This window comes from Cnephaeus nilssonii (genome assembly GCF_951640355.1).
Source record: "Cnephaeus nilssonii genome assembly, chromosome: 12".
Lineage (NCBI taxonomy): Eukaryota > Metazoa > Chordata > Mammalia > Chiroptera > Vespertilionidae > Cnephaeus > Cnephaeus nilssonii.
In genome coordinates this window covers 62,190,786-62,204,679 of record NC_137083.1, presented here as the reverse complement: position 1 = coordinate 62,204,679, position 13,894 = coordinate 62,190,786, and the positions used below count along the sequence as shown (strand labels likewise).

General features: G+C 47.9%; 1 protein-coding gene across 4 annotated transcripts in view; it reads left to right on the top strand.

Moving 5' to 3' along the window:
- TSPAN33 (tetraspanin 33) overlaps positions 1–13,894 on the top strand; it is a 49,611-nt gene that overhangs the window by 19,127 nt on the left and 16,590 nt on the right. For 2 of the 4 annotated variants that reach the window (XM_079785718.1, XM_079785717.1), the window contains exon 1: positions 7,743–8,095. The exons of the other annotated variants lie outside the window; for them this stretch is intronic. In XM_079785718.1, coding sequence (XP_079641844.1) covers positions 7,994–8,095 — 102 coding nt within the window. In that variant the 5' untranslated portion in view covers positions 7,743–7,993. Of the gene's footprint in view, positions 1–7,742; positions 8,096–13,894 lie in introns of those variants that run through there. 4 annotated transcript variants of the gene reach the window in all.

Here is a 13,894-nt window from a genome sequence, read left to right as displayed (position 1 = left end):
GTCTAGCAAATTTGAAATGAACGTGATCCAATATAATTCTGATTTAATATTCCTTTTGTGAGTTATTAATTCTTTTTAGGCTTAGAATAATCTTATCCAATTTTGTCTTTCTTATTGTACTAAAAGTTCTTCTTATATGAAAGAACATAGATAGATACAATCTTTTAAACCCCAAATCTTGAATTCAAGGATGACCAGAGGTCATTTATTGAGTAATAACAGAGATCCTTGACCAATATTGGACTCCCTAAACCATTCTTGACCTTGTCTTTTGGGACCTCATTTCTCAAATTACCCCAAAGTACATTCCCTTCACTTGTCATTATGTTATCCTCGACTCATTCCTGATTCCTCATCTTTGCTTATGTTGTTTCGCCATCTAGTTTAGCTAAGCTCCACTTCCTCTATGGAGCCTTCCTCAATTGCTCCAACCCAGTTAGCTAGTTCTCTTCTGTAATTCTATTCTAATCACCATCATTACCAAACAATTTTCTAAATCTTCCCCAAAGAGATTTATACCCTGTTAGTCTCCAACTAAAAATCCTTCAATAGCACCATATTTCCAACAATGAATACACTCTGAGCATCCCACAAGGTATACTCTGCTAGGTGCCTGGGATACACAGATGTATAAAACACAACCACTGTCCTGCAGGCGTTATGGACTGATGAGTTATTCACATCTGGGACACACTTGAGTTCTCAAGTGCTCTACAGAGAGCACTGGAAATGCCTTCAAGGCCCTCCATGATCTGTCTCCAATTGATTTTGCTTACTTTATCCCCCATTATTCCCTTTCTTTTGATCCAAATAGCTGGGCTAAGTACCCCTCTCCAAATACATCTGCTACCTTTCTGTCTCCTTTTGATCTTACTTTGATCTCTGTTCCTGAAATGACCTCCTCACTTCTCTATCCATATCAATTCTGACATATCCTTAAGGATGCAGTTTCCAATAACACCCTCTTCATGAAATGTTTTAATTGCTCATGAAGTTCCAATTAAGTCAGTTTTCTTAAAAAAGAACCCCATGTAACATCAAATGCAATGACTGGTTCTTGATTAAGTCTGGTTTGAACAAACCAGCTCTAAGAGATATTTTGGGGAAATTTAGAGAAGTTTGAATTTGAACTTGGTACAAAATGATATTAGGGAATTATTGTTAAATTTATCAGGAATCATAAGATTATTGTAGTTATGTAAAAAAAAGTCATTCGTTTTAAATATGAGAACTGAATTAGAATGGAATGTTACCATGCTGTAACTTAAAAATGGATGAAGAAAACATGGCAAAATGTGAAAATTTGGTAATGAGGATATAGGTGTTTTCAGATGAATCTTTCTACCTTTCTGTGTATTTGAAAATGTTTCTAATCAAAAGTGAAAACAAGCCCTAGCCGGTTTGGCTCAGTGGAAGGGCTCCAGGTTCAATTCTGGTCAAGGGCACATGCCCAGGTTAAGGGCTTGATCCCCAGTGTGTGTGTGTGTGTGTGTGTGGGGGGGGGGGGGCGCGCGTGCAGCAGGCAGCCGATCAATGGTTCTCTCTCATCATTGATGTTTCTATCTCTCTTGACCTCTCCCTTCCTCTCTGAAATCAATAAAAATATATATTCTTTAAAAAGTAAGACATTTACTAAAGAAAATTTTGGGAAAAATAAAAATAACACAAATAAAAAGAAGCTATTGCCCTGGCTGATTTGATTCAGTGCATAGAGCACCAGCCTGTGGACTGAAGGGTCCCAGGTTCGATTCTGTTCAAGGGCACATACCAGGGTTGCAGGCTTGATCCCCAGTGGGAATATGCAGAAGGCAACCAATCAATGATTCTCTCTCATCATTGATGTTTCTCTCTCTCTCCCTCTTCCTTCATCTCTGAAATCAATAAAAAAAAATATATAAATAATAATAAAATAAAAAGAAGCTATTATCCTACCATACAGAGATAATCATTATTTATATTATGATGCATTTCCTTCTATACATTTACAAATATAACTGTTTTATGTTACAAAATTGTGATTACTCTGGATTGTTTTATATTGATCTCAGATTTATTTTAAGAATATTTTTTGTGTTTTTTTTAATTCTTTATTGATTAAGGTATTACATTTGTGCCCTTATCCCCCCCCATTGCCCCCTCACCTCCCTGCTCATGCCCTCACCCCCCTAGTGTCTGTGTCCATTGGTTATGCTTATATGCATGCATATAAGTCCTTGGATTGATCTCTCCCCCTTCCCCCTACCCTCCCCTGCCTTCCCTCTGAGGTTTGACAGTCTGGTCGATGCTTCTCTGTCTCTGGATCTGTTTTTGTTCATCAGTTTATGTTGTTCATTATATTCCACAAATGAGTGAGATCATATGATATTTATAATATGTTTTTATTGATTTCAGAGAGAGAGGAAGGGAGAGAGAGAGAGAAATATCAATCAGCTGCCTCTTGCACACCCCTTACTGGGGATGGAGCCTGAAACCCCTGCATGTGCCCTGACCAGGAATCAAACTGGCAACCTTTTGATTCATGAGACAATGCTCAGTTAACTGAGCCACACCAGCCAAAGCATGTTGACCTCAGATTTTAAAAGAACATATGCCAGCCCTAGTCAGTTTGCTCAGTGGTTAGAGCATCAGCCTCAGACTGAAGGGTGGAGGGCTCAATTACGTCAAGGGCACATACCTCAGTTGTAAGCTCAGCATGCGGGAGGCAACCAATCAATGTGTCTCTCTCACATCAATGTTTCTCTCTGTCTCTGTCTCTCCCCCTCCCTTCCATTCTCTCTAAAAAATAAATGGGGAAAAATATCCTTGGGTGAGGATTAACAACAACAACAAAAAAGAACATATACCAAAAGTAGAAAGAAGAGCACATAAAAAGAGAGTGATGCATTTTGTAGGTATGTTATATATCAATAAAAAAATTAAAATACAAACATTTTAAACACTAAGCAGATGTTTGCAGACAAACCTTCTAATTCTCCTAGACTCACAAACCAGCAATTAATTATCTTACAGTCTTAAGTTCCACAGATTGGCTTTTCAATGGTGCATTTCAAATCATCCCAGAATCAATTGCTTCTTTGCAGTTCCCCCCACTTGTAGTCCTCACGGCGGGCCCTCCAGGTTCCCACATTTCCTGGAGGAAATGGCCAGCCTGGCTAACTGGGATCACCGGGGCCCGCAGCCACCCCGGCAGGTCTGTCACTGCTGCTGCACCACCTCTCCTCCAGTCTCTTGCCCTGCTCTGCTTCAAACTCCCTCTTCCGAAGGCTCCTGACTAACCCACACCTTCTCTCCTTGTCACTGTTCCTTTCTTCCACATCTTGCCAATGTTAGTTCCAGCCACCTGACTCCTTTTTATCTTTACAGAAATATTGTTTATGTATTTTATTTATTTTCACAATCACATATAATAATATTAAATATAACTTTAAAGTTAGAAATTGCTAAACATCCCACCACATCAGTGCAACTGATTTTACCTTTACATTTTCTTTGGTTCATCTCTGTGGGTATTTATACATATTTCATACCGTGTATATGCTGTTTAAAATTTTTCACTTACATTGTAAACATTTTTATGTTATTACATAATATTTGTGGGTTTTATTTTTATATATATTTGCTGTTAATCCTAACCTGAGGATATTTTTCCATTGATTTTTAGAGAGAATGGAAGGGAGGGGGAGAGACAGAGAGAAACATCTATGTGAGAGAGATGCATCAATTGGTTGCCTCCCGCCTGCACCCTGACCAGGGCTGGGGATCGAGCCTGCAACCGAGGTACATGCCCTTGACCGGAATCAAACCCGGGGCCCTTCAGTCTGTGGGTCAACACTCTATCCACTGAGCCAAACCAGCTAGGGCTGTGGTTTTTATTTTTAAAACCACATATTCCAAGGATTAAAATGCCTTCCAAGGACCTGAAATAAATTGAAACCATTTCCTGGTTATCAGATACTTTAAATACTTAGTTCTACAATCTGTTTTTTGCATTTCCTATGTCATGGACTTCCTCCCAAGTCAGTACCTGTATTTTCTACATTATTTTGTTTTTGTCTTATTTTATTTTTCTTTCTACATTATTTTAAGTGGCTGCATAGCATTCCATAATAAGGATCTAATTTTCTTTAATTTAATGCTTTGAATAGTTAATTCACTCCCTGTTTAAAAAACCAGAAGAAAATGAAATGGCACACAATGAAAAGTCTCTCTCCTTGTTTCTCACCCCACTCTAGTATGTAACCAACCTCCTTTTTTTTGTATCATTCCAGAGTTTATTTAGATAGATGCAAGCAAATGTAAATGTCATTTCTTATTTTTATCTTTGTTTTTTAACCAGAATGTATTACATACACTGTTCCTTATTTTGCCCTTTTCACTTAATAATTTGTCTTGGAGATTGTTCCAACTCAGTACATCGAGTTTCTTCATTCTTTGTTCTGCAGCTGCATGTCTTCCTTCTGGACAGGCGCCATCTCTGACTTCTATATGATAAGCACTGTGGTCATCCCACTGACTCCTGATCCCATCTCTTATCCATTAACTCCAAAACCTTGTCCCCTCCATCTTCCACCTCAACCCCTTTTTACTGGCTTGTTTTGCCTACAAGCATGTCAGGTTTCTGTATGCTAAAAGAGAACGTTCCTCTTGTTATAAGGACCCTTAAAGCTCCTGTAACCCTCAAACTGGATTGAGGTGTCCACAGCCTTCATCCACAGCTTCCATTTCACCCCCATTCCCTCCTTGACCTCTTGTGACCTGCCTTCCTCTTCCTGTCTGTACTGAAACTCATCTTCGGATGTCATCTAATGGAAACATTCAACAGCTTGGTCTTTTTCTGTCTCCACCCTAACACTTGAAAATGAGTACCCATCCTTTGTTTACCATTCACCCCTTAACCTCTTGTAAAATGACTTCTGCCCACCCCTTTATACTAAAACTGATCTTCAAGTGGTCAACTAACCTTTTAATGGACACTCTCCCAAGAACCTGGCCTTGGCTCACTTCTTTAGCCCCCATGCCTGGTGTTCCTATTACCCCTACCCCCACCATAGGCTAGCCCCAGAGATTCTATCTTCCCAGTGACTTCACTGCTATCCTTTCCTATCAGTTCTGTCCATTACCTCTAAATCAGATCCTAATTGTTGACGTCTAGACTATTAATAATAGTGGTCTCCTAACAAACCTTTCTCTCCACAGCCTCTTTTCCTCTTTAACTGAAAAAATAAAGCAAAACTCCTTTTTTCCAAATGGGTTAAACACTAACTCCCCAATCTTATATTCAAGTCCTTCCACTATTTTAACTCAATTCAACTTGTGTTGACATCAGTTGGCATTATCTTCCACGGCTATAGAAGCATACCCTGTGCTCCAGCCGAACCGGTCTGCTCTAAACACAGTGTGCTTTTGCGGCCCCAGGCTTTTTTTTTTTTTAAATTTCTTTATTGATTAAGGTGTCACATATTTGTCCTCATCCCCCCATTCCCATCCCACACCCCTCCCCTTGGATGCCCCAACCCTCTGTTGAACTTAAGCATTGGTTAGGCTCATATGCATGCACACAAGACCCTCGGTTGATCTCTCCCCCCTCCCCCCACCCTCCCCTATCCTCCCTCTGAGGCCCGATAGTCCGATCGATGCCTCCTTGTTTCCGGTTCTGTTCTTGTTCATCAGTCTATGTTGTTCATCATTTCCCCTAGATGAGCGAAATCATGTGTCACTATAGATATACTTATAAGAATTGAATGTGCGACGAGCAATAATAGTTATGCTGACAGGCAAATGAATCAGTCTGTAGTGAGTTTCTTTCTGGACCAACAGTTCTTTTGAGACCCAATATCAATGTCCACCGGTTCCCTATGAGTACATGTCGGCACTGACCCCTCAGCTCTGGATGGTGGACAAATGGTGGTAATGCAGGTCCGACTCCCTCTGGTTTGGTCTCGGCTGGACCCAGGGGCACTGCTTCACCCGGATCCAGGGGCCCACGGCCTCACCTGGACCCGGGGCCAGGCTCACCCGGATCCAGGGGCCCGCGGCCTCGCCCGGACCCGGGGCCCAGGCTCACCCGGATCCAGGGGCCCGCGGCCTCGCCCGGACCCGGGGCCCAGGGCTCACCCGGATCCAGGGGCCCGCGGCCTCGCCCGGACCCGGGGCCCAGGGCTCACCCGGCTCCAGGGGCCCGCGGCCTCGCCCGGACCCGGGGCCCAGGGCTCACCCGGCTCCAGGGGCCCGCGGCCTCGCCCGGACCCGGGGCCCAGGGCTCACCCGGCTCCAGGGCGGCCCCAGGCTTTGGTTCACCCTTCTGTCCACCTGGATTACATTTCCCCTCCATCTCTGCTATTCTAAATCTCATCCTCCCAACTAATTCTACTTGTCACGATATCGTCACTAACCCTCCACCAAATGTGTTAGAGTTATCTGTGCGGTTATCATATTTTGCTACTGGATTCTGAACTCTGTTAAAACAAAATTTTGCATTTAGTGAGCCCTTCAACCGGTGCTAAGTGACTTGTATGCATTATCTCACCTGATCCTCACATCAACATTGTTAGGCCAGGACTCTCCCCATTAAACGTTAAAGAAACTGAGGCTCAGGGAGATTAAGTAGCTTGCCCAGGACATGCAGCTGATGAGGGTGGAATCAGGTTCCTCCCTCACGCTCATTGTCTCGGTCCATTCGGGCTGCCATAACAAAAATACCATACATTGGATGGCTTATGAACAACAGAAATGTATTTCTCACAGTTCTTGAGGCTAAGTCCAAGATCAAGGCACCCACAGATTCAGTGTCTGATGAAAGTCTACTTCCTGCTTCATAAGCAGCTCTCTTTTCGCTGTGTCCTTACATGGGAGAAGGGGCGAGGCTGCTCTCTGGGGTCTCTGTTATAAAGGCATTCGTCCCATTCACGAGGGCTCCATTCTCAGGACCTAAGCACTTCCCAGAGTCCTCATCTCCTAATGCCATCACCTTGGAGGTTAGGATTTCAACACAGGAAAGGGGGGAGGATACAAACATTCAGTCGACAGCATTCATGTTTGTGTTCCTTATGGTAGCCAGCACAGAGTCCACCACCTACAGCGAGTGTCAGATCAACGTGTGAAAAATGGTGTCTGTGTGTACACCAAGACTCTAAGGGAGCAGGGAATGGGGATTGAAACAGTAATGAATTTGGAAGGCAGAATTATTGTTGATGTTATCAAATGTCCACTATTGGGTTACAGAGCCTCAGGAGTAAGCATTTGAAATGTATAGTTACTATGCAGGATTGCAGCTATTCTTCAATATTCTCTAATTGTCATTTATAGGTTAGTTTTGTCTCCCTGGTTTTATTGCCATACCCCCTGGATTATCTCTCTCCTCTCTTGTATTCCCACAACCTTGGGAGCATTGCTCAACTCAGGGTGCCCGTACTTGTTGATTTTAATGTATGTGTGTTTGTGTATGTGCTCGGCAACGGGATCGAGGACGTGATGCGGGGTGCATTCCTCCCATCCCTCTCCCCTGGAGCAGCTGCAGCCTGGGTGCTTTCCTTCTCGGGGGAGGAGGCAGAACCGCTGACCCTTCAGCAAGTTGTCCCTCACAGAACAGGTGTCTCCCCCTCCTCTCGGAGGAGAGGGATGGCAGGACCCTCAGTGACACAAGCGACCCACCAATGAGAAGTCAGGCTTTGGCAGCCGCGCCAATGGGCGGCCGGGGGCGGGTCCGGTTTCCTGGGAGCCCAGCGGGCGGGACTGGTCCTCGGGCCGCCGCGGAGTCTCCGGCGCTCACGCTGCCCGCGGCTGCTCGCGCGACCGACTCCCCGCGGCTCCGGTGGTGGCGCCGTTCGCCTGCCCGCGCTTCACGCGGACGCAGGGCTCGGCACCTCCCGCCGCGGCGCGGCTCCCCGCGGCTCGGGCTCCGGCGGTGGCGCGGCTCATGCCCCCGGGCTCCGAGCGCGCAGGTGGGCCGGCCGCCGCGGGGAGATAGGCCCCCGGGGGCGGCGGCGGCGGGACCATGGCCCGCAGACCCGGGGCGCCGGCCGCCTACGGGGAGGAGTTCTCCTTCGTCAGCCCGTTGGTGAAATATCTGCTCTTCTTCTTCAATATGCTCTTCTGGGTGAGTCTTAGGGGTCGCGGGGGCACCCAGGCTGCAGAGCACCCCGGGAGGGTGGAGTGCGCCGCCCGCGGCCGGGGAGGGGGCGTCCTGGGATACCCGGTTCTAGGCGAGCGTGGTGAGCGGCGCTGCCTAGTTTTCTAGGCTGGTGGCACTTCGGGGTAATTTATCCTGGGGAGGGACACCCCAGTGTCGCTGTGTCTGGAGGGGGCGTTGGGTGGAGGGGATGTAAGGGATTCCGTCAAGACTTATGGGCATTCTCTGGGCATCGGATGAGGGTCTGTGTCAGGCCAAAGAGGTGGGTTAGAGCGGGGGGGGGGGGGGGGGGGGGGGTGGGGCGGGTTTTCCTGTTGGACCAAAGCAGACCCACTGGTACAGTCATGACTGGGGGACTTTCAGGCCTGGGGACTGGGAGGCCCTGTTGGCAAAGAAAAAAGAGAAAGAGGGAAAACCCAGACCTTCCTTCCCCTTACCTCGGAGAGAATGGGTTAAGGGGCTTTTATCTCTTCTTCTTGCAGGCCTCGGGTGCCCCCTGGCCTCAGAGGCTGAGAAGGGACAGGAGTGGCCTCCAGGTGTGGATGTCTTTCCCAGCACTGTCCCAAACTTTGCCCCCCTTTCTCAGGACCTGAGGCCATTCCCTGGGGTCTGCCGGTCTTCAGCATCTTTAAATAGGACTCAAGGGTGGGCTGGAAGGCCAGGGGTATTTTCAGAATCTTCTGCTTGCGGGTGGAAGAGTGGAAAAAACATTGGACTGGGGTTGCCTGGCTTCTCATCCCCACGCTGCCATTAATGGTTGACAACGTTGGGCAATGTGTTCACCCCTGTAGGCCTTAGTCTCCTCCTCCATAAAATCAAACCCAGTTTGATCAAGGATGGCAGAAATACTCTGCTGGAACTGAGAATCCAGCTGGACCAGATCATGAAATGTAGTTCAATCCTGTTTCATGTCTTAGAGAGTCCCTGGGCCCCTCTGGATCTGAGGATGTAGGGAGCTTCACCCCCACTCCCCTTTCTTCTTCCGGCTCCAACTACACCGGAGCTGCCGCTCTAGGTACCCATTATGCGTGCCCCTCTCTGCCTGAGACCCAAAGTTCACACTTGCAGGAGGGAGTAATTATGAGTCTGAAATATGCTTCTGAGGAGAGAGAGCAGACCAGGCATCTAAGCCAGTTGTTGTAAAGGTTTCACAAGGGCTGTGGTGTGAAGAACAGACACAGAAGCACGTAAGTGCTAGCCTGTTGGGACAAATGAGAGAGATCCTGGAGCGTGGTGTGACAGCTCACACTCAGCCATTGTACTGGGAAAAATGAAGTTTGAGCTCGTAACAAATTCTCAGTTTTAGAACTGGGGGGGAAAAATGTAAAAGACAGCATGTCCAGCACCTGCATTTTATATATGAGGAAGCTAAAGCACAGAGATGGTCATTGTTTTATCCAGGGTCCAACAGCTGGTTAGAAGGCTTGATCTGGCAACTTTTCTACTCAACCACAGTGCCTCGAGGGGAAGTTCTTGGCCCAGAAGGCTGCTACTGTAACTAGAGTGTTAGCAGTGTTAGTAGTTAACCAGACAACCCACGACCCCATGGTGTAGGTTCTGCTTCAACTGCAGCTTAGAAGAGAACGAGAGAAAATCTCACCACCCCTCTGCCAGGGCTTGGGGATATCCTAAAGGGAACTCCCCACCTAAGGGCAAGTCCCGAAGAACCCTCCTACGTTGTCACTGAGTGCGCCAGGCCAATGGCTTGCCATCCTCAAGGACGACACACTATCCTCAGTGCCAGCACTAACATCGCGGGCCCTCAGATCCTCAGGCTGACTTCCTCTCTCAGCCAAGACTGCGTCTCCTTCAGAGCCCTTGGCACCACACCCTTATCCGTGCTCCCCGGTGGCAACAACAGCTGGGTGCATCTGTTGCACTTGTGTTCATGGTCATTTTCTTGGACTTCCCCACTCCATTCCACCCCACTTTTACCAGACAAATGACTTGGGGAGGCTGCAGCCAGGGAGAGAGCGTGGCTCCATGGACCCATTTACCTTGGAAAAGATGCTTCATCCGAGGTCGGGGGATCTGGCTAACCAAGCTGACACAACCCCAAATTAGAGAAGATCCCCTTCTTGGTTCTCCTGTAGGCTCAGAAAAGCCAAAGGCTCTAGAAATAGCACAGCGAAGGACGAGTTTCTTTCTGGCACCAACTTACTGTGTGACCCGAAGCCAGTATATCTGTCTCTCTGTCAATCTCTGTACTCTAAAAGAGAACATTTTTCTGCTTCTGTGAACTATTTAAAGATGAATGCATCACTTTGGGGACTGTTTTAGTGCTTCAAGACTTGGGGCTGGATCTAAGGATACATCTCTCTTGTGTCCTTGGTATCCCTGGGACATTGACCTTCCCCGGGACAGCACTTTTTGGGTATTCCTGAGTATCAGTTCTCCCCCAGGCCCAGAGCTGCAGAATTTCTTTCCACACAAGTGCAGCTGGGGATGAAGCGCTGCTTCTGCAGATCAGGGTCATCTTTCTTCCCATCCCCCTCCAGGGACTGGTTACTGGGTTTTCTTTGTTGCAGACTTCCATAATCCTAATCAAATTCCCTTCTTCTGTCCAGGAGGCACCCATGGTTGGGACTGTCCACCCACCCTTTTTCCAGGCAGAGTGTTCTGGGAGCTGAGGATGGATGATGTTTGTGTCTATGCCTGGAATACATTGGGAAGGTAGCCAGCGTCGTCTGTGCTCATGCTCAGTGATGCCGTGGTGGCGGTGGTTACCTCTGCTGCTGCTCTAGGAGCCCTGACTCTGGGGGGGATTTGGAGCCTGACTCGGAAAGCTCCTTTGGGACCAGGACCAATTGCTCCTCTTTCCATTTTAAACCTAGTTTTCCCTTTTGCCTGGGAGTTCTGATTTTCTCCCCAGAATCATTGGGATCCCATGGCTTGGAGTGGTTGTCCCAAGATACCAAAAGTTGTATTTAAATCTTTCAGTCAAAAAATAGTTACCTTGCCCTGGCCAGTGTTTCTCAATGGTTAGAGTGTTAAGCCCACGCTAACCAAAGAGTTGCGGGTTCGATTCCCGGTCAAGGGCATGTACCTGGGTTGCAGGTTCCATCCCCGGGACTGGTCAGGATGTGTGTAGGAGGCAACCAATTGATCTCTCTCTCTCTCTCCCCCCTCCCCCCTCCCACTCTTTCTAAAAATCAATGGAAGAATATACTCGGGTGAGGATTAACAACAACAACAACAAGAAACAGCTGCCTTTCCTCACCAATACATGGACAGCTCTGTGCAGAGGGAAGACAGTGGGGTGGTACATGCTTTATCAGCCTCGGGCATACGTTAGCAGGAACATTATCAGCACTGCCCACAGCAGCCACCTCCTTCCTTGATGGTCCTTTTCCCACTTGGGGCAACAGTTGGGGTGGCTTTTGAGTCAGGCAGAATCCAGAAGCTCAGACCTCCAGCCCGTGCCTCAGCCCAGACTTCCTTGGTGTCCATGCCTCAGGGCTCCCTCGGCACCTTATGCATCCTTTGATTGCCAGGCCCCTTATCTATGCTGCAATTACGTGTTTGTTTATGTCTCCTCTAGACTTCAGGCTCCTGAGGGTAGATTAACTTCTGTATTCTCAGTGCCCAGCTGTGTTTGGCAAAGAGTGGGTATTTATTGAATGTTTACTGGATGGCAAAGGAGAGAGCAGACCCTACAGGGTGGGCATGCCCTTCCTCCCTCTCTCATGGACATTAGTCTGTCAATATGCATCACAACGTGAAGTCCTTGAGCATTCCCGCTAGGGGTTATCCAACTGTGTTCTCCTTTGCAGTGGGTCCTGTGGCCCTCTTAAGCCAGGTCTGAAAAAATGACAGCCATCCTCTCCCTCAGGGCCAGGTATAATTACAATCTGTAGCACCCGGATTTTTTTTTACTTCCAATACAGCACACATGGACCCCCATTCAGGTCCTCCCTAGGCTGATGAAGGCCTCTGGTGAAGTATTTTCTTCAAGGAATTCACTTTCTTGTTCAGGACCACAGTACTGGAGTCTCCAGGGCACTCAGAATGCCCCACACATCGCAGCACCATCTGTTATAATCTGACTCAGAAGCCATGAGGAAATGACCAGGCATCAAGCCTGGCAAAAAACCCTCCTGAATGGCATGGGTCCCTTCCCGCCACCAACACACACACACACACACACACACACACACACACACACACACCTAAAGACACTAGTAAGTAGAGCCCATCTCCCTCCCTTCCCCATAGATTAAGCAGGCTGCAATAAGTGAAGTAGTCACATTCTTTTTACTTTTTAACCTTTTGCACTCGGATGTCGAGTGTGACTCGACATGGTTAGCATTAGAATAAAGGAATCGAGAAAAAAGCAAGCGAGTGCAAAGGGTTAAAACATCAAAAAATAAAATAATAAAACCTCATAGACACAGATAACAGTATAGTGATTACCAGAGGGAAAGGGGGGTGGGAGGAGGGATAAGAGGGTAAAGGAGGGATAAATGGTGATGGGAGAAGACTTGACTTTGGGTGGTAAACACACAAGACAATGTACATATGCTGTATTATAGAATTATACTAGAGGCCCAGTGCATGATTTAATCATGCACCTGGTGCACCAGCGGGCTGGCTGTCCGCCGGTGCACCAGGCCTTCCAAAAGCCTCCGGCGCGGCGGAGGCTTTCGAAAGGCCTTGTGCCGGAGCAGACAGCCGGCCAGCTCCCCCGCTTTGGCTTTTGATCGCGGGGGAGCTGGCCGGCTGTCCGCCGGTGCACCAGGCCTTCCGAAAGCCTCCGGCGTGGCGGAGGCTTTCGAAAGGCCTTGTGCCGGAGCAGACAGCCGGCCAGCTCCCCCGCTTTGGCTTTTGATCGCGGGGGAGCTGGCCGGCTGTCCGCCGGTGCACCAGGCCTTCCGAAAGCCTCCGGCGTGGCAGAGGCTTTCGAAAGGCCTTGTGCCGGAGCAGACAGCCGGCCAGCTCTCCCGCTTTGGCTTTTGATCACGGGGGAGCTGGCCGGCTGTCCGCCGGTGCACCAGGCCTTCCGAAAGCCTCCAGCGCAGCCATGACACAGGCGAGCTCAGCGTCCTGCTGGCCCAATCAGCTACCCCGGCCACCCTGAGTCCCGCCCCCTGCGCCTCCTGCTGGCCCAATCGTGGGCGTAGCGGAGTGATGGTAATTTACATATTACCATTTTATTATGTAGGATACCTGAAACCTATATAATTTTATTAACCAGTGTCACCCCAATAAATATTTTTTAAAAACCACCAAAAAAGAAGACAAGAACCACACCCTTTGCTGTCAAGTCACATGCATAACTTCTTAACTACCCTAATAGCTCTCTTTGCCTTCTACCAAGTAGAAAATCATAAACTTCGAGCCGTCTTTGAAAAAGTAAAAGAAAACATATAGCACCTCTCAAGGTCTCAATAGCAGGCTATGCATCAGGCTGGTCACTCCAGGGCCACGAGTTTGAGTATTTAGACTACTGTGAGCCCTTGTGGACTTCCCTTACTCGTTTGTAAACTTGGGAAACCGAAACCAGCCATGGCCTAAGTAAGCTAAAGGGTTGGCCCTAGACATTGGAGGGGAAAGAGCCCCAATTCAGAAAGCCAAAAGCCATTTTCACACGGAGAGTTGCCACCTCAGAAACCCAGGAACAACAGTGCTGGGTTGGCCACAGAAGGACCAGTGTGTGCAGATCCTGAGCCCAGCTTTAGCTCTAGCAGGCTGTGATTTCCTTGACGTCATCCCAAATGAGAACCGAAAGGACTAAGAAACTGGAGTGCAGACCCACAGGGATGTTGG